Consider the following 26,192-nt stretch of genomic DNA (forward strand, 5'->3'; position numbering starts at 1 on the left):
TTAAATAATTTATGTTAAAATATCATCTCGTTCTCGTGGACCCAATCTTGTGCATCTTCCCCTCTCAAGACACCCCTAGTATTTACCTTTGGATGAGTGTAAACACTTGTCATGTATATATTGATAGTAAGGCTATTTTTTTCACCTTAGGGTAGTACTGTCCCCACCTCCTATACAGTGCACTGCTTTAGGCAAAAACGACCATATTTACTATTAAAACAAAACCAAACGATGTTTGGTGACGAAGGTTTGCACGACAATAAACAATGACGTTTTTCGTTTTTAAGACGTCACGTTCACCACGATCCCTAGCCTCAGGCACCGGAGTCGCTGTGGCAATCAGCTGATGAATAGAGGTTGCTGCCTCCCTTCCCCCCCAAATGCACACAACAGCGATATGAAAGGATGTAAAGTGCATTTCTCCAACGTTACATTCTGGCAAATTAAACATAAAACTAATGTTTTCCCATGCTGCCATTATCAATTCCTTATAAGCATATATCACCATAACATGGTAGGAATGCAGTGTTTAATGGCGTGCTGCAGGAAGCGAATCCATACATGAAATGTCATTAATATCAGCTAATGATAGGTACTCTCACCTATTGTGGTTGCTGTTGAATTTCTTATTCCGGAATTTCCTTTGCCTCTGATAGTTTGTGTTCTGATTTGACGGAAACGTCGAAGCATATCCGTGTTCACACTCTGTCGAAAGAAGAGAATATATGGTTAGCAGTTATGCCATGAGCGATTTTCAACAGTTTTTCCGTCAACAATTTGCCACGATCCCTTGGATGAAGGTAAACATGCTTCGGGTAAATTCTCTCCAGCACATGGAAGGGTTCTGACAATGACATGCTGCCAAGTGATACCTTTCATTGGGTAACATTACCTCGTTCTCTCCTTTCGAGATATTCCGCGGCTTCCAATAATCGCTGGATATTCATTAGCTGAACAGCCGTCATTCTTTCCTGAGGCGGACTGTCGTGCACCTTATCGCTACCTGTGCCCTCTATAGCGTTTAACATTAGCTGCAGCAAGCACACGGTAGACAGTGCTTCGGTTATCAATACAATAAATAAATTAAATATATATATATTTTTAAAACACTCGTTTTGTTATGTTATTCGGGGTCTTTCACGAGTAGGGGGAATCGTGTTTCCAGTGCTTGCAGGCTAGCGAGCTGCCAATCCTCGCCAGGATGATAGAAAATCTTAAAACCGGCGTATGAAAATAGTCAAATGTTCTCAGAAACACGATGGTACTTTGTTATAAAATCGAATACAAATAATATAAAAAATTCCCCGAGGAAAACGCGAGCCAACAAAGTGCCTGCTGCCGCTCGTTTCCTCTGCTCTCCTGTTTGTTTTCCTTTACTGCACAGCGTGGAGGCGGGAACATACAGGAGGCGGGCCCGGGAGAAACGCAAGGTATTCTGGGAAACTGTGTTTTTTTCACTTATTGCCGTGACACTGTCACGCTACAATTTGTCACGTTTTAGTGGGGCCTGTCTTCACATTGCCATCTTAATGGAAACGGTAATATAATAACTGGTTGGTTGATGCAACTGTACGGTAACATTTAGATATGTATAGATGGTGTTAATAATGCAGCAACATGACTATAAAGGAGAGCAAACATATATGGAATTTCTATGTTAATAATCCATCCATCTTCTATGCCGCTTGCCCTCACTTGGGTCGTGGGGGTATGCTGGAGTCTATTCCTAATAAATCCATAGCGTCATTATTAGTGAGTCCATAGGCCAGACATTAAAAAATATATCTTACATGATATCATTATCTTCCTTTACAGTGACTTGACAATAAAACGGCCACTCTCCACGTAATAAACCATACAAATCCCATGATACACCACGTTCATAAGGGCGTGGTTGACAGTTAAAGCCAGGCCCAGCAACACGTGACGTAGCTATCGAGGGGTGCTTTCATTGGCAGATACCTTTGACAGACTTCGGGGGCTGAGCACTCCTTTAACCAATCAAAGAGCGAATTTGCGCCATGTGGAAACCAGTGAGACACGCCCACAAATAGCAGGAAGCAAACAATCGAGCGAACAGTGGAGATGTTGAGAGCTGCTGGAGCGAATTTCCAGCTCAATATTGCCCTTTAAGTCCGACTGTTTGACTTATAGGCATTTTCCTTTCCAAATGCACTTATCTTTCTGAATAAAAACATCAGAACAAGAATAAGTAAAATCTATTCCGAAGTATATTAATAAAACACGATGACTAAATCCTGATTGAACTAAAGATGTTGTTAATGGAGCCTTTCAGCATCACATTGCCTCATACGTTTTTTTTTCTTATGCGAGTTGAAGGCTTTTTTTATCAGTCTGCGGGGGCGCAATGACATCATCCCAGAAGTGAGTTGCAGGGCGCTGCAATGTGGTCAGATGTACTGTATTTGAGTGGAAGCCAGGATGCACACCCACTCAGTAAATCAATATGCCATATTTGCTATTTGTGAACTGTATGCATATCAGTGACATATTCCCTAAACCCTAGCGAGATGCATACACTGTACTATGGATTGCGTGGAGATAATGCCAATACAAGATCCACGTTATAATGACGTTGTAAGATATCCTTGTGGTTCCCAAGCATAGGCTGTGCTTACAGTCCAAACAGTACTTAGTTGAATGAACTCAGTTCTTTGTTGTCTGCTCACAATGAAGTGTGTTAGTCAAATGCAAAACGACACAACGCAGCACAAATAAACTCACTTCCGTCCTTCCTCTCGGCGCTCTCAAGAAAGCGAGCAGCCTCCAGCAACACTTGGACATTTTTGAGAAACGTGTTGATCTGCTCCATTTGAGAGTCTTTGGAGTTGAAGACGTCATTGAAAGAATAACTAGACATCTCCAGGTCTTGCTGATCCAAGAGAGACCCATCGGATTCAAAGAAGAATTCCTCGCTCTTCAAACTTCTTCTTTGGCTCTCACTTTTGGCCATTTTTCCTGCGAGTTTGCGTGGCGGCGGGGAGGTACAGCTCAAATGAACAGTGAGACTTGTTCCTGGGGAAGATATTCGTGTCAGATGGAGCCCCTTTTTTATGAATGCGGGATATCCAATGTGGAGCAGCAGCCAATGTAAGTGGATGCTGGTGCATAGAAAAACTAAAGCCCGCCCCCTCCAGCCGTGGAGCTCCGCATGGTCCTTTTGCCTGTCAAATAAAGGTACTTTTTTATATCAACTGCCTCAAAAATATATTTTTTTAACCAAAACATAAAATAACACCACCACCGTCTAGCACAGGGGTCACCAACGTTTTTTCTTGCGAGAGCTACTTTTAGAAAATGAAAATGGCCACGAGCTACTCATTTTTGTAGAAATGATTTTCATACCTTATTTCAACCCAAACAGATCAAATATGCTCGTTTTACCAAAACATTCACAAAATGCTGGTATCCACAACTCACATTTTATGTTTCAGAATACTTTTCTTTCTAGTGTTCTCAAATTATTAACTGAAAACCTGAATGAAAAGCAGGCTTGCAGGCGCCTCATGTGGTCGTGGGGGGCTACCTGGTGCCCGCGGGCACCACGTTGGTGACCCCTAGGCTAGCATATGTTATCAATGGTGGTTTAAAAAAACAGATTGAACAAAAAATGCGTATACAATTTTACACAATTAAAAATTTAACTGCGTAAACAATTTCGGACACTTCATTTCGAGTCAAATAAGATGACAGCTGGCATTCATGGTGACGCTTGCCTCGTAGACACATACATGTCCGTAGCGCGTGCACACACACAAAAGCAGCCTCAGAGAAGCAATTTGCTATTTGCAGACAATCTGTTGTTACAATAGGGTATACATTTAATGATAGCTAACGTTAGTGGCATTATCTAGCATTATCATATATAACACATATATAACAATCATGTGTTGTATATGTGTGTGTTATCTATAGGGGTATAAGGCTTGAGGCATGTTCGGAAGTTGGCGTGCTCGAGGCAGCAGTTGCCTTTAAGTAAAGTTCCACGCGGTGGCGGTTTTTGATTTGGGCCACATGGGAAATTGCCCAGGATGCCATTCTCTAGAGGGCACCAAGGATGAGGATTCCTATTTATTCTTCCACACATTTCATTGGTTAGACATTTGACATACAGTATGCGTTTGAGCACTACTCAGGGAGAAATACGATTGGCGAAAATGACGATGATTGGCCAAAATGTGTACCGGTCACATATAGATTAGACAAAGTTGCGAGGTTGCGCGTAATGTGCAAGAATTGGTTGAGTTTGCGAGATTTAGTGCCATCACAAAATCCTGAAGGCAGTGGCGGTTTCTGGCATGTGCATTACACGCGAGTGCGTAGGGCGGCATTGATAAAGGGGAGGTGGGGGGGTGTAGCGGCTGTGGAGGATGATGAAATGTCTAATAAAACACAGAATCAATATAGCAATAAATGATTTTGCGTGTGAAAACGTTGCTACTCTTGTAAAAACACGCTGCGCCTGTGACCCACACACATCAAACCACACTATTATAATCTTTACTCAGGAAAACGAGCTCGTAACAAAGGTGACTCCGTATTAATTTTGTGGCTTTAATTTGATCTGTAAATGACAATAGTATTACATTACTATAAGATTTGACAGGCCAGCTTTGTCAAGCCCAAACGCAGTCCACCAAACCCAGGACCGGACCAAATAGGTGCATTGAGACCATCTGACAGGTGGGTCTTGGTCCACCTCCAAGCAGACTTGACTCCTAAGTGAGGCAAGTGTAAATGCCGGCCGCACCAATGCACCGAAACGCCAAATATAATATCACCAAATGCGAGCAGAACAAGGTGATGGTTGAGTAAAATGTAAGCACGCACGTGTAAACATACCTGGTTCTTTTGAACAAAGGAGTTGTGTTGCTAATTACAGTTTGGTGAAGTTGTTAGACACGGCGTAGCATATCTTTCCTTGTAGCACATCTCCAGGAAACTTTTTAACATCTTTAAGTAATTTGCATCCTCTTCGATATGTCTCAGCTGGTAAAACGTCAGCTGGTAAAAATTCCGGTGTAGAAACAAAAGTCCTACCATCGAATATGAGCCAGAAGACGTCATGTTGCTTTGGAGGCGGAACCTTTGTCGGACAAGGTACACCTCCCATACGCTATCCAGTTAAGGCGATACTTACATGCATATGCTTACCTTTGCATTATTTGGTTTGGTGGCAAAAATACAGGTGTGAGTGCTCATTAAAGCGACCACCAGGTGTTTTTTTAAATTTTTTTGTCCCGTTTTTAGTAGATCATTGGTAAGGGTATTTTAAACTAGGCCAGCTTCATCTCATTTTGTCCCATTGGGGCTGGCCTCTTGACAAACTGTACATACTGTACCTTAAGACATGATTTTGGCATTTGTCTTTAGACATGAGTTAACTACATATTTAAAGACACAACATAAGTGACTGTCAAAAGTGTATTTTCTAACTTTATTTAAAGGACGTCCTTGTTCATTTGCATGAGTCAACATATCATATTTGACGACATACATTGCCCCCTCTTGACATGGAGTTCATTCAATTTCTACGGCCTGTCGTGCTCAGGGTTACGAGTGAGCTGGAGCCTATCATAGCTGACTTTGGGCAAAAGGTCGGGTACACTCTGAACTAGTAGCTAGTCAGTCACAGAGAGAAGACAACCGTTCCCAACTACAGTCACTCCATCAAACTTCGGCATAATTCAGTAAAGGTTAAAGCCAGTATTTACTATATTTGAAAACGTCTGAAAACACTATATACTACACTATGCTCAGCTATTCCTATTGTTCCCATAATAGAAAATAAGAGCAGTAGTATGTGGCCGTTTCACCATTCCCTTCTTGCTTTTAGAATACTTCATACAACAACTTGTTGAGCATAAAATACCATCAGGGGGAGCACATATTTTATCAGTCCATGCAGTAGATGTAGAGAGGGACGGAGGGACGGAGGGACGGACGGACGGAGGGACAAAGGGACGGACGGACGGACGGAGGGACGGACGGACGGACGGACGGACAGACAGACAGACAGACAGACAGACAGACAGACAGACAGACAGACAGACAGACAGACAGACAGACAGACAGACAGACAGACAGATAGATAGATAGATAGATAGATAGATAGATAGATAGATAGATAGATAGATCCAGCAAAAATGTCTGCAAAAATGTCATCATAAACTTAAACAGTTAAAAATAAAACAAATAAACAACACATAAAACATTCTATACAGTAGTACGTTTTTACATCAACAGGTGACAGGAATGTCCCGAGCCTTGATCTCGTACCACTCTCAGTAGACCTTTCGACGAGCCATTTTCATACTGCGGTAGAGTCCATTTCCAGCCCGAACATGTCAAGGCAGGCCTGTGTTCGGCTCTGAGCTCCCCTTTGCCACTTCAAAGCGCCAGCAGCAGCCCGTGTTCGTTTGATGTAAAGTTCACACAGACAGAAACTTTCAAGTCCAACACATGGGGGAATCTCTAAAGGTCCCTGCCCCACCCTTTGTAAGCTGTCCAGACGGAAGCCTGTTTAAGCCTTCCTATTTTGAGGGTCCGTTTGCATGACATCGCATTCAACTGAACATGGATAAAACTGCCCTTTTGGATGATCGTTTACACGACAAACACACTGGATCCTGAAGATCCAAACAGGGAAGCGGAGGTTTCTGTTGCATCTCAATTACTGATACTGATAGTTGACTCCCTCTATTTAACATGTGCCAGGTTACAATTTTCTAATATAGAAAGAAAATAATAAAGAACGTGTAATAACAAGGGTAACTGAGTTTGTAGATAGTGTATTCAGTAGGGATGAGCGAGTACACCACTATCTGTATCTGTATCTGTTCACCCATCTAAATGATCTGTATCCATATCTGTACTCAGAGTGGGCGGGGCATAGACCAGAAGTGGGTGTGGTTTCACCTGAAATGGGTGGAGCTTAAATTGGTTCATTAGTTTAAGTCTGAAATTGACATGGATTGATCAGAAGTTGCTATATACATTGTTTATATTCAGCTATATGGGTACTGTAGGGATGCTTCGATCAGGTTTTTACGCTGCCAATACCGATACCGACCATCCACGAGTGAAATCGGCCGATACCGATACCGATCACATAGATTACATGCATCTTCATAGCTTATTTCAACATCAAACAAAGCGAATATTTTTGTTTTTTTACCAGAACATTAACAAAATGCTGGTATCCACAACTCACATTTTCAGAATGCATTTGTTTTTAGTGTTCTCACATTATTAACTGAAAACCTGAATGAAAAGCAGGCTTGCAGGCGCCTCGTGGTGGAAATACAGAACGTCACCTGGAGTCGAGCCAAGCAAGCAGAGAGTCACTGTCTGTATTGTGTCTGTCCTCATTGGGTAACTACTTTCTATGGCTCCTCTCTCTGGCTGTAGCGAGTCTGTCTAGGTAGGGGCGGTCTCTGTGTGTGACTGGCCAATCACAGAGCGTGAAGAGAGAATACATAGAAAGTAGTTACCCAATGAGGATTTTCCTTCATCACGATTACGGATAATGACAAGCTGTACTCGTTTCGGCAAAAATGCATTCTCTGTAACGGATACTCGTCTAAAGTGAGTATCCAGCTCATCCCTAGTATTCAGTAATTTACTTTATATACAGAATACTTTTGTGGGATGAAAACCATGAGCGGCGCCTGAGTGGATTTGCCATTGCTGTGTTATTGTCAATTTTGAAGTTATCCATCCATCAATTTTCTATGCCGCTTATCCTAATTTGGGTCGCGGGGGTAAGCTGGAGCCTATCCCAGCTGACTTCAAGCGAGAGGCGGGGTACACCCTGGACTGGTCGCCAGCCAATCGCAGGGTACATATTAACCTAACATGCATGTTTTTGGAATGTGGGAGGAAACCGGAGTACCCGGAGAAACCCACGCTCACATGGGGAGAACATGCAAACTCCACACAGAGATGGCCACTCCACATGGAGATTCGAACCAAGGTATTCCCAATCTCCTGACTGTGTGGCCAACATGCTAACCACTCGGCCCCAGTTTTGAAGATGTATGGTTTGAAATGATAAAAATAAACCGACACCCTCACAGTAGCTTATCCTGTTGCGCTACCTTAGTTCTCGATGCTGCTCCATCTCTCCACTTTGTTCTGCCCTCACTCTCCTCTTACCAGTCAATGGCCAGATGCCAAGATGTTTGCGTCCATTTTGTTGTTAAGCAATCTGGCCGTGATTGACACATTTAGTGCAGTGTCATTTTCACAGCCATAACAGCATTGTGCAGTTCAGCAGCAGCATGGAGTGGATGAAGCAGCTTCTCATACTGTATGCACTGTACTGTAGGTGGCCGATCAGGTTGCAGGGTGTTGCTGTTTAGTGGTATCAAATGCTTAGCTCCACATAAACACATACTGTGTTTTATTATGTGAAGTCATTATCGCTTTGTCATTTTTTTTTTCTTCAAACAGCTTAGGGTCTTCTGGAATGCTGCAAAGCAGGCGGGGGTCACTTGTCTCAGTGTGAAGGTAAAGACTTCTGAGACATTACGGCTCTGGGTTATGGATGTCCCACAGACACATTGTTTGTAACTCCCCCCGCCAACCCTCCCCAACAAAAATTCACCAAATTCTCTTCATGCTATTGCTACGATTAAAGGAAGCTCCTTGCTTGAATCAAAAGGCAACTCCCAAGTCAAACAATGGGACACAAATGAACCACTAAGCTACAGAGCACAGACATCAAGAGGAGACATGGAGACAAAGGGGTATGCAAAATCTCATTTTTCTGAGCCTAAGGGACAAACAAGCAACATCAAGCGGAAATGGGCTAAAATCCATTGTCAATGTCTCCCAAAGCGAAATGATTAAACGTTACAGCTTCACATTTTTATAATGGTGAGCTAAGGAAACATTACAATATGCATAGTTTTGCGAGCATTGTTTGTCACAATGCTTATTCGTCACAACGCCTCAGTTTTTGTATGATTCGGTTCGGTTCAATTCTGCCTCGGCTTTTGTTCACTGTAACAAACTAATCTGTTTGCCTTGTACCGTGTCATTACGTGGAATCAGGTGTCCAAATAAAGCACCCTAACTGATGGTCATTTTTGAGGACAACAGTGTGACTGTTAAGTAACTTGCCATGTGGCCCAAGAAAGTTGCGAATGATAGCAATTAAAAAAAAAAAAAAAAAGTATGCACACTCCTGATGAAAATTTTAAGACCAGCGGAAAAATTGCAATAATTTACATTTTGCAATTTTGGATCTTAAGGAGGTTCTAAGTAGAGCTTCAAAATGCAAAGAGAATAAATGGGAATGGGACAAAAAATATTTAGAGTAAGCAATTTATTTCAAACAACAATTACATCATGATCTGGGGTGTTTTTTTCCCCCTTCAATGGAACTTCAGGTTGTGCAGGGGCGTCAAACACCAGATGGCTATGTGGAGATGTTGCAGGGGACATATACCACGGCTGAAGGCCCTCGTCTGTGTGGTAATGACTGGCTTTTTCAACAGCACAGCGCTACAGTTGCCAATGCCCGCCTGACAAAGAACTTCCAGAGGAATAACGTCACTCTTTTGGACCATCCTGGGTGTTCCCCTGATCTAAATCTAATTGAGAACATTTGAGGATGGATGGCAAGTGAAGTATACAAAAAGACAGAGAGTGGATGCCCTCCGTGAAGCCATATTCACCACCTGGATTCCTACTAGCCTCCCGAAAACACTGGCATCAAGCATGCCCAAACCAATTTTTGAGGTGATTAACAAGAATGTCACAGCTACTTACTGAGTCCTTTTAAAAATATCTATATACTTTTTAGGGTGGTTTTGGTGAGTTTTTGAGCTCTGGTCTTAAACTTTTGATCAGCAGATGAACAGCCTAGTTAAGTTTAATGGGTGTTTGCAATAAATTGCTAACTCAAAACAAATTTTGTCTCTCTCCCATTTTGTTATTTTGCACATAGAACTGTTAAAAATGTTAAAGAATGTACAAATTCTGAACATTTTTCAACTGATCTTAAAATTTTGATGAGGAGTGCCTTTTTTTGTTAATATTTTTGGATGTCTGGATCCGATTAATTGGATTGAATTCGATTTATTGAGCAGTGAATATGTATCCTTTTAATACTTGCAATCTTTGGTTGTTGCTTCATCGTACAAACAATTGAATTAATCATAATGATTCATTTCAACATTCGCTATACAATTTGTCTATGGGCGACCATACAGTAGTTATGATGCTAGTTGACCCTGGTGAATTTCACATTGCAGTAACTACTGTCAGCCCGTTGTACTTCATTTCCTGTGTCTGTTTTTGCATGTTTTGCTGGAGCCATTTTGCATCCTCCCTGAGTCAAAATCATCTCTGAGGGGTGACGATGTAGTGCTCCCACTAAATGAAACTCTCAAATCATGTGCATCATCAGAATGGGAGACATGTCATAAAACGATGCAGCTACAATGGATATTTTTTTGCCCATTATTGCTTCCTGTGAAATCTCACATTTTCATAAATGTCAATGACTTACATCATTCACAAAGACCATTTCAGCAAGAGTTTTTCCTGCGTGATTAGGTAACGCTCAATGTGCGTCTCTATTCACTCTCACTGAGGCGGTACGAAAAGAATATAAAGAACGAGTCAGAATGGTGGAAAGAGTGGTGAATACTGTATGTATAGAAATTAAGTAACATTGGATACAAGTCTAAAATCCTTCCCAAATGGCACATTTGCCCTTCAAGTGGGCCTTCAGAGATTTTTGCAGTAGTCGTTCATGCAACTGACCTTTTAACAGCCATATTTCCTGTCTGTTAGGCTTTCTTAAAAAAAGAAACACCCTTCAGCTTCCCATTCTCATGCTGGCCTTTTGATCCTAGAGACATTTAGCAAATGTAATTGTAATTATCAATCAGTGGTACAACATTTGTAAAATCAGGCACAATGCAGTAAATTTATAGTTTTACTTCATAAAAGGCATTTCCCAAGAGTATAGCATGAGCCTGAGAGTAAGAGCTGTCCTAAATCAACCTCTTTTGTTTTGGCCTTTATGCAGTGTGGCTAACAAACGCTCTGAAAGCAACCCTCATCCTTAACCTCCCGCTCCTGTCCTCATCGTTCTCATGCGATACTGGTTCTTCGTGGGAGGTCAAGCCTAAACACACAAACACTGAATACGTGTCATGCCTGCTGTTGTTCTCTCAGTAGGCCAATTATGTAATTCTTTGGCTCGCCACCGACCCAGCCAGGGTGGCGTTTACGTTCATGGATCCCAAGGCTCAATTAGCCCCAGCTGCACCACAATAGCTGCCGCTGTGTTTTATTTACATTATATTTACAAAAGTCACTCTGCAAACTGACAGTGAGCAAGCACAGGTGCTTGTGTGTACTCGCAGTCTCCTCCAAACACCGTCCGTCAGGCTGAGGGGAGGAAAATGACGAGGTGAGAGTGACAAAGCAGTGTCAGCCTCATCTCACATTGAAACCGCCACTGACACTACAGCCTGTATGCTTCTTTTCCCCTGTGATCCGTGTGTTTCCCTGCTTTGTCAGGACTTTCTAATGAAGACACTTATCTTTCTTCCATCAAGATCCCAGTCAGACTTTTCTTTTGTTTGGCTCAAAACGAGTGGCCGCTGGGGGAAAGGCTTCCTGGGTTTTATCTGTACTCCAGGATATTCTCAGCCCTTCCTCGTGATACTGTATCAAAACAACACATTAGACAGCTGCACTCCACCCTATTCCTCACCCAAACACAGCTGATGCCACTACTGTTGCACATCGCAATTCTCACCTCCATCCTCCATTTTTGGATGTTTCCTAGGGTGTTGGAGCACACTTTTGAAACAGCTCCAACCAGCTCACAAGCACTGTTGTGCTGGGATGGGAGTACGGGTGGAGTACAAACCTGTGAGATGACAGACTGATGTCACCACTCCCCAAGCCATTGCCCTTTGGCTCTCTGTGACCATTGTTCACTTCTGTTCCCAGGCACGGACATCTGGTGACAATGGACGGCGGGAAAGAGGAAAAAAAAAAAGCCTGCAACATGCAAAAATATACACTTACATAAACCGCAAAAACAAAAGGGTGGTTGACACTATCAGTGATTACACAAATACACTTTCTAAGACACGCACACAACTAAACCAAGGCAAGCGACGCTAATGAAAATTCTTGCGCAGACAACGCAGCTGTGGCCTCAGAAATACATAAACATACTTTGTACAAGTATTAGGCCAACGTTAGACATGTTGTAGCATTGCTATATCCACTAAATATAACTCGGAGTAGTAGAGTGCAGATGTCCACCAAACCAAAGTACAGTGGAGCTCAATTATCTCAACGCCCTCTGGACTGCCAACTGACGCTGACATAGGCAGTTGTTGACATAGCCAATATCAAAACCGAAACTAACCATTGCTTGCACATTTATTTGTGACTTTCACCATAGACTTAAGGAGAATGGACAAAACTAAAAGATTTTTAAACCAGTTTGTTGGTATAGCTTTCCTCAATTTCCTCCATTTTTTATTTTGATTCTTCTGTTTTGGTATGATATTGTAGCGACGGGAGTATTGTTGAATTCTTCCTGTGCCTGTCAAGAATATTATTTTCTTCTGGTCCCACTGGCCTGTCATTTATTCACACAGGCCCCAGACAAAGTGTCTCAGTGGCACCTCTCTCCACTAAAACTGTAAAAACAAGCCCCACACATCATGCACCCCCTGTCTGATTAGCAAAGGGCCTTGGGGCTGTGTGTCTCCTCTGTAAATTACAGAGATGGAGCAGATGAAGACCAGAGGAGGAGGGCATGCGTGAGTTGCAGCGAGGGAGAAAGAGTGCAGGTTCAAAGGACTAATGACCGGTATGGGAGGGCAGGAGTAACGGGGGTCATGTAGAGGAACTTAACGGATGAAGAAAAAAGTTCAGGTCTGTCATAAGCAGAGAGGGCCTCAACTTACTTCATTTGCTCATCCTTGTAAAGTCAGTGGGGTCAGGAAGGGCGTCATGCTGCAGGTAAAGCGTACACTGTCAAACCCCACGTAACTATTTGCATAGTGACGATGAAGAGGGTGTGGGGGAAGAGAAAAGCAAAACAAGGAAAACGTGCAGAAGAGGCTGTGACAATATTTTCTTCCTGTTGTCACTTCCCCAATTCCTAGTAGGGATGGACCTATCAATTGTATCAATACCAAGAATAGTATCAGTATCGAATCAAAACTAGTGTGATGAGATGGATATTTTTCACTGCTCTTCTCAGTTTATTTTCACAAATGTCCGTGTTTTTGTTGTGTTGTTCTTATTGTTACATTGTTAATACGGTTACTGTATATTTATATGCAGAATATTTATGTTACTGTATATTTAGATACAGTAGTCCCTCATTTATCGTAGTTAATTGGTTCCAAACCTGACTGTTATATGTGCATTTGAGGTAGGATCCCTTATTTATAAGTGGAATATTTTCGTACAGTAGTTAGAGCATAGAAAACCTGTTTACGATCTTCCTTCAATACATTAAATAACACCTGTATATTCACCTTTACGCTCATATTACCCAATATAGTAGACACAATAAGAGTAAATAAGCCATTTAATGGAAAACTGTACTTTTTTGGGGGATTTTGCCCATCATCCACAATCCGCATTTGAGACATGTACACACGTCTTTCTCTTCTCTGTGCGCTTTAAAGATATAAAAACAGATAAAATGGTCATGTCTTACAGTGGATGATGGGCAAAATTCCAAAAAAAGTTTTCCTTTAAGATATAAATAAGACTCGTGCTTGAGTGTGTTGTTCACACGGGGGTTCAGAGTTGACTTTCAGCTTTGCGGCCACAGCAGTGGTACGTGGTTTTTTTCGGGATTATTGTGCCTGTTGTGAGATAATTCAAACCTTCAATAAAAAACTACGCTTGTGTGTCTCATCGAACATTACAGTAACATTACTGACACCTAGTGACCACTGCAGAATATAACATACATTTTTGAATGCCGTATATTTACTGTATGTTTCAGTTCATTTAGCCATGTTAATGCTTGAAAATGCTTAACTTGGGCAAAAAAACATGTAAAATTGTCTTAAATATGCATATTTTTTAAAGTAATAATAAGCCGTATTCAACTACAGAACAACATGATGTACTAATTAACTTTTGCAAAACCTGTGAAATTGGAAGCACGAAGCGGCGATGGACGACGATACTGTTATATAGTTTATAAACAAGAAGTCACGTAAGGAAATAAGTCCTTAATGTTACATTTCTTATATTTCATGTGTATATTGTTACATTTCTCACAAGTGTGGTGATTAAAATATTTTTTTTGTTTACCTAAAATGTTATATTCCAATTATAATCACTATGAACAAAATTCCATGCAAAATCCTTCAGTATGTTCAATGATTTAAAAAAAGTATCAGTATGAGTAACGGCATTACATTCCCTGTATTAACATGGTACCTGATTGATATCAAATTTTGCAGTATCACCCACCAATAATTTGTATCTTAAAATGACACTAAATAGACAAAAGTGTTGATCCAACACTCCTTCTAATCATTTAATATCTAATCAGTTGTGACAAGACTTTTTTTCTGGATCACTGGATTCCCACAGACGCACTCCAAAGTATTCCCAGCAGAGCGGAAGCTTTTGTCGTTGCATAACTAGGTTTAATGATGTGTGTCCAAGTATATTTGTTCATATACGAAACTTCTCAAACATCCAAAACAACAAAGCTAGTAAAACTTTTGAACAATAGTTAATATACTGTGTTAATCCTCTGCTTACAAATAACCTTTCAAGAGTCCATTTCCTCTGGTGGTATTTGTGTATTTTTGTGTGATTTGAGCAAACTTCCTTGAGTGCAATTGAAAGCAAAATCCTCTTCTTTTCTATCATCCAAGGCCCCATTTCTGCTCTTTGTTTTGCCAGTTACTTGGTCCTTTCCAACTCCTGTACCTTCCTCCGCCTGGAGTCTGTCTGCAAATCTCCTTCCTCCCCCTCTAGTCCCCTCAGTGTTTTTTTTTTTTGTCTGTGGGAGGGGGTAGAGTGTTCAGTCTGGCCGGGGTTGCTGCCAGCAAGCAGAGCAGGAACCTTTCTTTGCGTCCTTGCTGATTTAATTATTTGCATTATTGGGATACTTCCACCATGGCAATCCCATTAGGATAAGACGGGGCCCAGCAGGAGAAGGCGCGCTGCCTGTGTGTTGGTCTGTGTGTGTGTGTGCGGCTTCATGTACCCAGATGGTCAGGGGTCCAAATTCCAAATGTCTCAGTTTGGCCTGTTCAACTGTATTACATCCTGTTACAAAAGCCTTTGAAAATGTCTTGCTTCACATGCACTCCTGATCAAAATGTTAAGACCAGTTGAAAAAAAGTGCATTTGGCACTGTTGGATCTTAAGGAGGTTCAAAGTGGAGCTTCAAAATGCAAAAAGAAGAAATGGAAGTTAGACAAAAAAAATGTAGTAAGCAATTTATGAATTTAAGTGAAATAAGCTGTTCATCAGCTGATAAAAAGTTTAAGACCACAGCCTTTCAAAGCTAAAATCTTGGTAAAAATGTGGATTGAGTGTCATTTTCTGTCAGGTATTCACACTGTCATGATCTCTTGATGGAAAAGGCAAAAAAGCTTTCTCTCTTTGAACGAGGTCGGACTGTTGAGCTGCACAAGCAAGGCCTCTCGCAGTGCGCCATTGCTTCCGTGGTTGGATGCAGTAAGACAATCATTCGAAACTTCTTCAAAGATCCTGAGGGTTATGGAAGAAAAAAGACAAGTGGTAGACCCAAAAAAATGTCTTCAAGTTATGCAGGGGCATCAAACGGCAGCTGGCTATGTGGAGATGTTGCAGGACGCATACCTCATGATTGAAGTCTGTGTGGTAATGACCGACTCTTTCGACAGGACAATGCTGCAGTTGACAATGCCCGCCTGACAAAGGACTTCTTCCAGAGAAATAACACGACTCTTTTGGTCCATCCTGCATGTTCCCCTGATCTAAATCTAATTGAGAACATTTGGGGATGGATGACAAGGGAAGTTTCAAAAATGGAGATCAATTCAAGACAGTAGATGCCCTTTGTGAAGCCATCTTCACCACCAGGAGCAACATTCAGCAACAACTAGCCTCCTGGAATCAAGCATGCCCAAACCAAGTTTTCAGAAGAATGGCGCAGCTACTCATTACTGAGTCCTTTTTTGAACATTTTATTTCTACTTTGGGGGTTTCAGATTTCATTTGCACTATGATCTTGAACTTTTGATCAGCTGATGAAAAGCCTGTTTTACCTTGCGAGTTTGCAATAAATTGCTTACTCAAACCAATATTTTGCCTCACTCCCATTTCTTCTTTTTTGCATTTTGAAACTATACTCAGAACCTCCTTAAGATCCAACATTGCAAAATGTAAATGCTTGCAATTTTTCAACTGGTCTTAAAATTTGGATCAGAAGTGTATATCACTATACACACAGTACTGCAGTACAAATTTTGACATTTTAAACGCATACAATAACAACAAAGTTATCCGTTCCCATGGAAATGCAATATGGTGTGACATTCTAAGACCCCCCCGCGAATGGTGAAATACCTCAGATAATGGACGCACTCATAAAAAGCCCTAAAAATGCCCATTTAAGAGTCTAAACTCTCTCTCGCTGGCTTTTTCTCTCTATGGAAGGACAGAAGTGACACCTTCCAGCTCACGCACGCCCCCACCCCTTCAGGATGAGGAGAGTACTGCAAGTGCCTCCCATATGACATTTCTCTTTATTATATTGTCCGATTAGGACCGGTCCAGGATGTACCTTTCCGTCCACTACAAGTGGTATGGAAAATGGATGGGTATTGCCAAATTAGCAAGAATAATGATGTCACACTTCCATTAAAGAAATTACAGTACACAGGTTGTAGAACATCTTGGTGTATAAGAAATATTTCTGCATTATGTTATTGGTCATATGCTGACAAACAGAAACTGGCAGGCACCATAATGCAACTCAGTGCACTCACTGAGTGCACACAGATGGCAGGCAGGGCTTGTGCACTAAGCTGAGAAGAGACGCTCGCGGCAGCCTCATTTTAGGTTTCTTCCCTGTATTTGATCAGGAAATTTGCAAACTGATTTAAAATACAATTCGATGGACAAATATTTATATTTTTTGGACAGAAAATAGGCAAATGGGCGGGTTTTCCCTCAAATATAAATGAAATATTAAATTTGAAGAGAATAAATCCGAAAATATGCAGAGGGGCGCATTCAGAACCGTGAATAGGTAGGGATTCACTGTCTGCTTTTCGTTTAATGAATACAAAAGTGAAGGTAGAAAGACCCATAAACAAGCAAAAGTGAAGGTGGCTGCACTGACAGCCTGGCAAAGCATCTGCAGGGATTCAGAATTCAGTGATGTTCATGGCCTCCAGACAAACATTTTACAATTCTGTCCTTGTCCAAATACTTGTCAGCCTCTGAAAATGGAGGCTAATTCCTAAAGCTGACATTGTAATTGTTTTATTTCAAATTCATTGTGGTGGTATAAAAAGGCAAAAATATTTCCAAATATTCCTTGACCCACCTGAACAATGCAATGTTTATCTTAAATAAAAGCTGTATGCACTGAGTGTTACCAAAAAGTTAGTTAGATTTCCTTCAAGGTGTGCGTTTTATATTGTATTATATACTGTGTATTATATATATATAGTACTCAAGTGACAATACAATTGCTTATACTAGCAAAAATGCTGCCATTTAAAAAGATTACTGTAATTTCCAAACTGTAGAGCGCACCGGTATGTAAGTCCCACCCACTAAATAAAAAAAAGAAACATTTGTACATATATAGGCCGCGACAGTCTATAAGCCGCAGGTGTCCACATCCTGGCGCCGTTCGGCTGTAGCGTTTTTGTTGCCAGATTTAGCGACAAAGTCATCAAGTTGGCAATACTGCTTCCACTTCACTGATCCAAGTTACTACTTCCTGAAGCTGCGCTCTAAGCACCAAGGGAAATGTAGTTTTTAGCCATAAATTAGGCGCATCATCGTATAAGCCAGTGGTCCCCAACCTTTTTTGACCCACAGACCGGCTTGTGTTCCCACAAATCTCCCGTGGACCGGGGTGGCGGGGGTGGGCGGGTGGGGGTGTCGCACAATGTAGCGATCTAATTTATCTTATTTATGATGTATTGTGTAAAACTAAGACATAAATAACATCAAATTAAAAGCACAAAATGAATGCCGACCCACCATCCACCAGTTCAAGTTCCAGCCAAGTTTTTCCAGAGAGATGATTACATCGCTGTTTGACGTGGGTGGTAAAAGGCAGTGCGCTAGCATGAATTAACTTGAGACAAATGTGCACATTAGCACTCAATAAGTCATCAAAACTTACCTTTATGCATTCCCACATAGTATCAGCATTTGACACCAAATATGAGGTGAAAGAAAAATGGTAAAAATACAGTAGTAGTCTATCTGTGCGGCATGAGATAAAGTTAGCACACGCACAATGGACATGCGTCAAGTGAGACGGATGTAACAGAGAGAATCCAGACACTTTTCAAAATAAAACATAAAAAAATGAAATAATGGAATTTTTTTTTTCTTTCTGTATCATCGGTACCAAATGGCCCACGGCCCGGGGGTTGGGGACCACCGGTATAAACCACAGGGTTCAAAGCGTGGGAAAAAAAGTAGTGGCTTGTACACTGGAAATGACGGTACTTTATATCTTGCAAGTGGTATCTACTTGTTGATTTGAACTAACTACATCAAAAGAAACCACAGAAAAAGAACGGAAATGAGGTTGCTTGTTAATTAATATTTTTGGAGTGACCGTGAACTTTCCCAATAGCTTTCAGTAGAAATAACTGCTCAGTTTTGTCCAAAAATGATTAAGACAAGTTGCATTGATTTAGTTAGTAGTGTGAGTGTGGAGTGGGGGAGGAGGTTAAACACAGGTCAAACCTCTTCTAGGAAGGAAGCAGCACTCCTCAGATGGAGAGTTATTCTCATGTATATTCTGACTAATGTAATGAGTCAAAATACATGAAATTGCTCCTGCAATCCCGCTCCTGCCACACAGGCGTTAAAATAATGACTCTGTGATATCAGTCCCATTATCTTTGTGACACCGTGTAATTAGCAGCATAGCTCCGCCCATTACCAACCTGAGAGGTCTAATCAGAAGGGCAGTTGTGGGCATGTAAGGCCTTCAGTCACGCTCTTTATCAGTTGTATGAATCTCTGACAGACAGTGCAGTAGTTGAACCATTACCTTGATGCTGTAAGAGGCTGTGGTGACGGCAGTCAGGCTGGAGCCGTCTAAAAACAAGCTCAATAGGCTCACCTTGGTCAAAGTGTGCTGCAGTGCAGACCTGCACCAAGATTGGTGGGCTCGTGATTAACATGTCAGGCTCACAGTCAGGTTTGAATCTCCATCGGAACATCTCTCTGTGCGTGGGTTTTCTCCGGGTACCCTGGCTTCCCAAAAACATACATGTTAGGTTAACTGGAGAATCTACATTATCCATATTTCTGAATGTACCGTGATGGTTGTTTGTCTACATGTGTCCTGTGACTGGTGATCACTCCAGGGTGGACCTTGTCTCTTGCCTAGTCAGCTGGGCATCCACAGACATCAGACCTGCTAACATCAACATAATGCACAAGCAGGTCGTTCCATTATGCACTCGTATGGCAGCACGAGCCAGAAGTTTGAAGGTTTTTTTAAAAAACGCGGTAATTACTTTCCCTCAAAATTAATTACATTTATGAAGGAGTAATTCCATTAATAGTTAAATTACTTTTTGAGGAATATAACTAATGAATGAAATTAATGAATGAATTAGCAGGTCAGTTTCTAGTTCTCAGATGATGACATAGAATCATAGGACTGTGACATTTTTGTGCCATGAAAAGAAACAAAAGTGAAACATTGGGGAGCGTTTATTTGTGTCCGTATAGTAAACAGGCTACTTCCTTGCAGAGAATGGACCGTGCTATTTTTGATGCCGGAGCAGGGGGAAATGTACAATCATGAGTCAAATTTAAAAAAAGAAAGTCCTCGCGTAAGAGACTAGGTAGAGGCAAAGCATTTGCATTCTGAGTTGGGGGTGACTCAAACGATACAAAGACAAAAACAATTAATTTGTCGTACAAACGTACCAATATGACGGAGCACTATATTTGTGTTTGCTTTACGAATGCCGCACGGTTAGCATGTTGGCCACACAGTCAGGAGATCCGGGTTCTAATCTCCGTTGGGCATCTCAGTTTGCATGTTCTCCTTGTTCTCCTTTTCTCCCGGTACTCCGGTTTCCTCCCACATCTCCAAAAATGTTAGGTTAATCAGAGACTCTAAATTGTCCATAGGTATGAATGTGAGTGTGAATGGTTGTTCGTCTATATGTGCCCTGCGATTGGCTGGCGACCAGTCCAGGGTGTACCCCGCCTCTCTCCCAAAGTCAGCTGGGATGGGCTCCAGCATACCTGCGATTAAGCAGCATAAAAAATGAATGAATGCTTTACGAAGGATAACATGTGAGGGATAGAAAAAACCTTTCCATTCTGGAGTGTTGGGAAAGATTATGTTGGTGATAAATTGCACAAGCTGCATTTATTTGCAGATTTGCATCCAAATTTAATGATTTCTTCCTCAGCGCAAGTCTCATTCCCTTGCGATGTTTCCTGGAAATTGGTAATGTCATTTTTATGTTGTCCCGCTAACTTGCACATCATTCCAACAACAATTTAGCAGAGGTGAAAAGGAGGCTCAACTGATGAACAGCAAAGCACAAACACAAACATCTTAACTGGAGTCTGACTTCTGAAGCAGACACTCATTCAAGTAAACATCAACCATCACTTGTATTTCCACCAAAAGGGTCTTCAGACTCACATATAATCTTTCTAGATCACAAGGAAAGGATGCGTTGCGTGCTACCATTGCTGTGTGTGTCAGTTATAATTCTCAGTCCACCATCAACACACTGCCGTGTCCTGCACTCATGTTAGACCTCAGAACGGGCCACCTGGCTCATGATGTTCTCCCTGATCCCAAAGCTGTTTGATGGAGAAAAAAAAGGCCTTTCCAAACTGTTTCCCACCAAATGGTAAACATAGAATTAAGATTCATGGGGATCTATCTAGCCCAACCCCTGAACTAATGATTCAATATTTGAATATTAAATATTTAAGAGGAAATTCCTTAGACTGTGAGGGAGATGGTGGAATTATTGTCAACGAACCATCCTGAAAATCATGCACAGAGTTCCTTCCCTGCACTGAGCGAGAGCCTAAACACCCAATTTAGCCCTCCTTTTGGGGAATGTTTATGCATGTGCACATGCTATCAGATAGGCACATGCATACAAACATACCAGTCCCGGTCACATACTAGACAGCCAACCAACCCTGTAATGACAGTCTGCTCCCTGCCCCCCCAACTCATGACTGCAGCTGCTAAATCCTTATAAGTCTAATGCTTCTATGTTTCTGTCAGCAAAATAACGCACCCTCCAACCTCGCACGCTGCCATGCAAGGTGCCTGGGTCACGCAAGTTATGATGGGAGGAAATGGATTGGATCGACAGTCTTTGCTGATCTTCCAAACTGATGAGTCGGAAAGAACACATAAATAGGACCGAGAGCAAACTGGGAACTTGTATAAAGAAAAAAGCTGCGCCATGACATTGGACTGCAACATGCTGTTTGTTATCCCCTTGGTGACCACCATGATTGAGATCAGGTGTCATCGCACATGCACACGTGAGTCAACCTCATGCCTCATGTCCTGTAACCTAAATTAAACCATCAACCATCAACATAGTTTGTTAAATCCCCAAGTTACTCTGGGTGGTTCAAATGAAAAATGACCCCAAAAAAGCAAGCAATAAACAATGCGAGACACACTGTGAAATGATGACAAATGTTCTCATAAAGCATTCCCCTGAGCTCCACAAATTATTTTAAACAATTTTGCACCATTCAGCAGGTTGGTCTGGGTTTTGATTTTTCCAAAATATGACAAATAATCATCACCAACATTCCAGCAACAGCAGGCAGGCTTCATTGTTTTGTTCTTTTTTAAAGCATAAACCAAATGTATGATTAGCAGATGATAATGTCAGTAATTAGCTTGGCATTAAAAGAGGGTGGCAGGGACTGGGAGGTAATATTAGGCTTGCTTTCATCATGTGGGTGGAAGCTGGAACACATTATATTGCAAAAAATCCCAGGTCTTTAGATGCTGACGCTTTAACAACCATTTAGAAAGGCTGTAACACCATTATACATTTTAGCAGCATGTTACCTCCAAAAATAAAATGATATCCGTCTTAAAAAGTGCAACTCCGAAATGATGAAAACAGGACTCTTTCCCACTTTAATGTCGCTCTGAACCGTCACCCTACTGCCTCTTTTCTATTGCGCCACTCTTGATGCTATTCCATTGGCAAAATGTCCTACTGGAAACTATTTCTTGTACCTTGTCAAACTGGTTCCAAAGTTCTATTTTTATCATGTAGACAAACCACTGATGGTTGCTCAGGTTCAAGCAAATTCATTAAAGCAGCATAATTGTTGTAACATTAACATACACAACAAGAAATAAATCACAGCCACATCCTGAGAAGTAAACACTAACAGTAAAAGTAGATCCCTGCTTCTCACGGAAGTTACGTTTCGCAAGTAATTGGTACACTCATAAAAATGTCTATTTTGTATTTTTGTTTATGCTTTTTGGTCAATGTAGTTTCCCCAACATTTTTAGCTTCCAAAATGCTGTTGAGTAAAAGAACTGGTTTTATTCATTTTTAGTGAAAACTGTGCAGTATAAATGGCCATACTAAAATCAACCCTCCCCTTTTCCCCAGGACACGCTTGTATTTTGCCCGTCTTCTAATAGTTGGCCCTTCTAATAGTTTTTTGTATTTTCCTTGTATTTTAACTTTCAGGAAAAACACAATCTGCTCCGGTCCGTTCAAATAATCATTACCAACATTCCAGCAACAGAAGGCAGGCTTCATTGTTTTGTTCTTTTTTAAAGCATAAACCAAAAGTATGATTAGCAGATGATAATGTCAGTAATTAATGTCAACACATCTGATAAACTGAGGCCGATAAACCGAGGCCTTCAAAATAAAAGCACACCAGTGTTTTGCTTTTTTTGGAAGGACAAGATTTTTGATTATTTTTCCCTCATTTTCCCTTATTTTCAAATGCAAATGTTGACAGGTATGGTGAATTACTGCTAAGCTAGCCTCTTTATGGGTCATACACGTTTTCCCCCTGCAAATATCCTGTCCACACAAAATAAGTCCTTGAGGGCTTGTTGACACAATGACCCACTGACCAAGTGTCCGTAAATGACATCTTGTGATTGTGACTGGGTTGACATTGCAAACTTACTATGCCTAGCAAAACTGCATTACTCTCCATTCTCCCATTGACCCTTAGTGGAAGCAGGATGACCTTAGCAGTATGCTGTTTGTGGGTAAGTGGGTCTACGATGGGCCTCAAGCGAGGTGGAGGAGGCCCAGCCAAACAATGGGGTGGAGGGGGCAAAGGGAGAGAGTGGCAGAGAGGGTCCTCAAACCTCCACAGCTAAAAAGTAGGTCTTCCATTCACTGAACCACCATCCACAGACAATGGGGCTAGAGTGATAACATGGTTATCATTCTGCTTTACTACAGTACAAAAAGCCAGAAGGAGCCAATCCTCGTTTATGAGTTACATCCCTATTGGACATCTGTGCTCTATCAAATGCAAAGGACTATTTTCTATTCACCTCATACTTTTAAGGACCTTGAATGGTGATTTGATTTGTATTGTTCAGCCCTCCCGGTCGTGAACTCTGTTCAGCGATATTTTACTCCCAGGGAGGTTTCAAACAGTGCGATGGGCCTTTAGCATCCAATTTCCATGGCTGATTACGTGTCAGATGTCACTTCTGGCCCCTCTTTGATTTATTTTACTCAGTGCCAGTTAAGATGATTTAATAGTGAGTGACGCTTCTTTTTTCGCATGGTGCTCTACTTGTGTTGTATTTGATATCCAAATGCTCAGATATGAAAACACTATTTTAGTGAAAGTGACGTTGGGGAAAAGGTAGGACTCTGCTGAGTTATTCAAGCGTGCTCCTTCAGGGGGGTTTCTGGTCACCCAATCCCCTCCCTTTTCTAAAAAAAAAATAAAAGTCTGGGCAGACACAATAAGCTATGCGAACAATTTCAGCAAGTCACTCGGCAACTCCCAAGCAAACACAACTGCTCATTGTGCGATGGAAGAGAAGAAAGATGAGGGAACATTGATATTTCATACATATGCGGGAATGAATGAGAGGAGAGGAGGGGCCATAGCCAAACACTTCTTTCTTTCTCTTTCTTTCTCCTCCATCTTGAAAAATATCACCAACTCTGTGTGTACGCAGGGGCAGCAAATAAATAGGGTGCGCTCTCCCCCCTCCCTCCTTAGACAAAGGGCGCAGATGGCTGGCCCTCCTTGGCTTTGGGGCGGGGTGGTGCAAAGCAGACGCCCGCGACGGTGCGTTGTGCCCTCCCATGGAGTTCATTTCAGCTCCCAAAAGAAAGAGCCGACAGACAGGGGGGCTCTGCTTATAACAAGAAAGGCTTATAGCTGATGGACCCCCCATTCCAAAACCTTAACGCCCCCTCAACACTGGCCCATGACCCTTGCTCCTCACCAGGTCACATGCACAGTTACGAAGGTAGAAGGAATGCTTGAGGGGGTAAGGGAGGGAGACGCTCCAACCTGCCTGTAGAAGTTAGGTTTAAGTAAATAGAGCCGATCTCTAGCTCGACAGATGCAATAGTTACAATCAATAGAACCTCGAGTATACCAATAAACCTACACAAAGATGTATAAAATTGGTGTCACTTTTATGTTTGCGCTGCATTGCGGTGCAGATGGTAATAAATATCGCACATGGCATTACACGGTGTGCGGTGTTTTAAAAGACCTTGACAACATTACAAAAAACAGACTGTACTGCAGAGCAAGCCAAAAGGTTACACTGACCTAGAATGAACAATCCCTTCCACCATATCCCCGCTGCAGTTGTACTTTTTACTTCAATCATAAAAAAATAAGGATATAAATAATGTAATAAGAAATTATTATTTAAATATATTTCTTTAGAACATTGTCATTATTATCATTATTATAGTGACACAAATAAACAGTTAAGGATCTTGCTTTTTTGACTTATTTTTCTAATTGCAAAACCACAAAATATACACTGAATTTTGTCAGTGGCATGAATTCATTTTTCAAATCATCCACTCTTTTTTCCACTAAAAACATGTCACACTGTGATACACGGATGCTGCAAAATTGGTACACTGGCAGCAAAATGTGAACACAACTCCAACACGCTGTTGTCTTTTACACGCAACAGCACAGCACGAGCTTGAGACCCCTGCGGTAAAACATTTGACATAGAGTATACTGTACCGTAAGAACTGTCATTTTAATGACAATGCTATTTTTACTGGCTGTATAAAAGCATTTCCTCCTTTGTAGAATTGAAGGGTGACCAAATGAGGGTGGCAGAACTTCTCTTTTTTCCAACAAGCACCCACACTCATGGCAGTAATGTGCTTGTCACAACGTGGCATGGCCGTGACCCCAGGATGCAGAGACAGGAGCTTAGTGCGGGTAAACAAAAGTTTTTAAAGGCTGCACAAAAAAAAAGGAAGCACTGGGAGAAAAACTATACCGAACATAGTGAGAGGTAAAGTAGCGAAATGACAATAACCCCGCAAACAACAAAGACCACGCACCCTCCTGAAGAGGCCAATTAATTTCGCTGAGAGTGACATTTCAGGCCATTCAGTTATTTTTGTTATGACAGCGTTAAATGTAGCTAAGTGCATTTGCAATACGCATTTCCTGTTTACCCTGGAGGCTGTGTCCTAAACCATGTTAAGCAGTGTCTTATGAATGCTGTGTATGACTAGATTTTTACTAGTTGTAAATTGCTCAGCTGCTAAGTGATTTTGTGGTAATAACTGAGTTTTGATAGAAAAGTCAGAGAATTTGGAATGTCTTTGAATTTTCATATTTCTGTTTGTTCTAGAAATGTGTTGTAGCAACACAGAAAACTGTAAAAAAAAAAAAAAAAAGTATAGTATAGCTCAGATTTTAGTGCATATTACTCA

General features: G+C 41.4%; 1 protein-coding gene across 2 annotated transcripts in view; it reads right to left on the reverse strand.

The window, feature by feature from the left end:
- Positions 1 to 16,352, reverse strand: part of mxi1 (max interactor 1, dimerization protein) — a 47,500-nt gene extending 31,148 nt beyond the window's left edge. The window contains exons 1-2 of one of the 2 annotated variants that reach the window (XM_054778689.1): positions 2,746 to 16,352; positions 603 to 705 (exon numbers count right to left, since the gene is read on the reverse strand). In XM_054778689.1, coding sequence (XP_054634664.1) covers positions 603 to 705; positions 2,746 to 2,974 — 332 coding nt within the window. In that variant the 5' untranslated portion in view covers positions 2,975 to 16,352. Of the gene's footprint in view, positions 1 to 602; positions 706 to 892; positions 1,978 to 2,745 lie in introns of those variants that run through there. The other variant, XM_054778690.1, reaches the window with a different exon arrangement.
- Positions 16,353 to 26,192: the final 9,840 nt, after the last annotated feature.

Source organism: Dunckerocampus dactyliophorus, chromosome 6, assembly GCF_027744805.1.
Source record: "Dunckerocampus dactyliophorus isolate RoL2022-P2 chromosome 6, RoL_Ddac_1.1, whole genome shotgun sequence".
NCBI lineage: Eukaryota > Metazoa > Chordata > Actinopteri > Syngnathiformes > Syngnathidae > Dunckerocampus > Dunckerocampus dactyliophorus.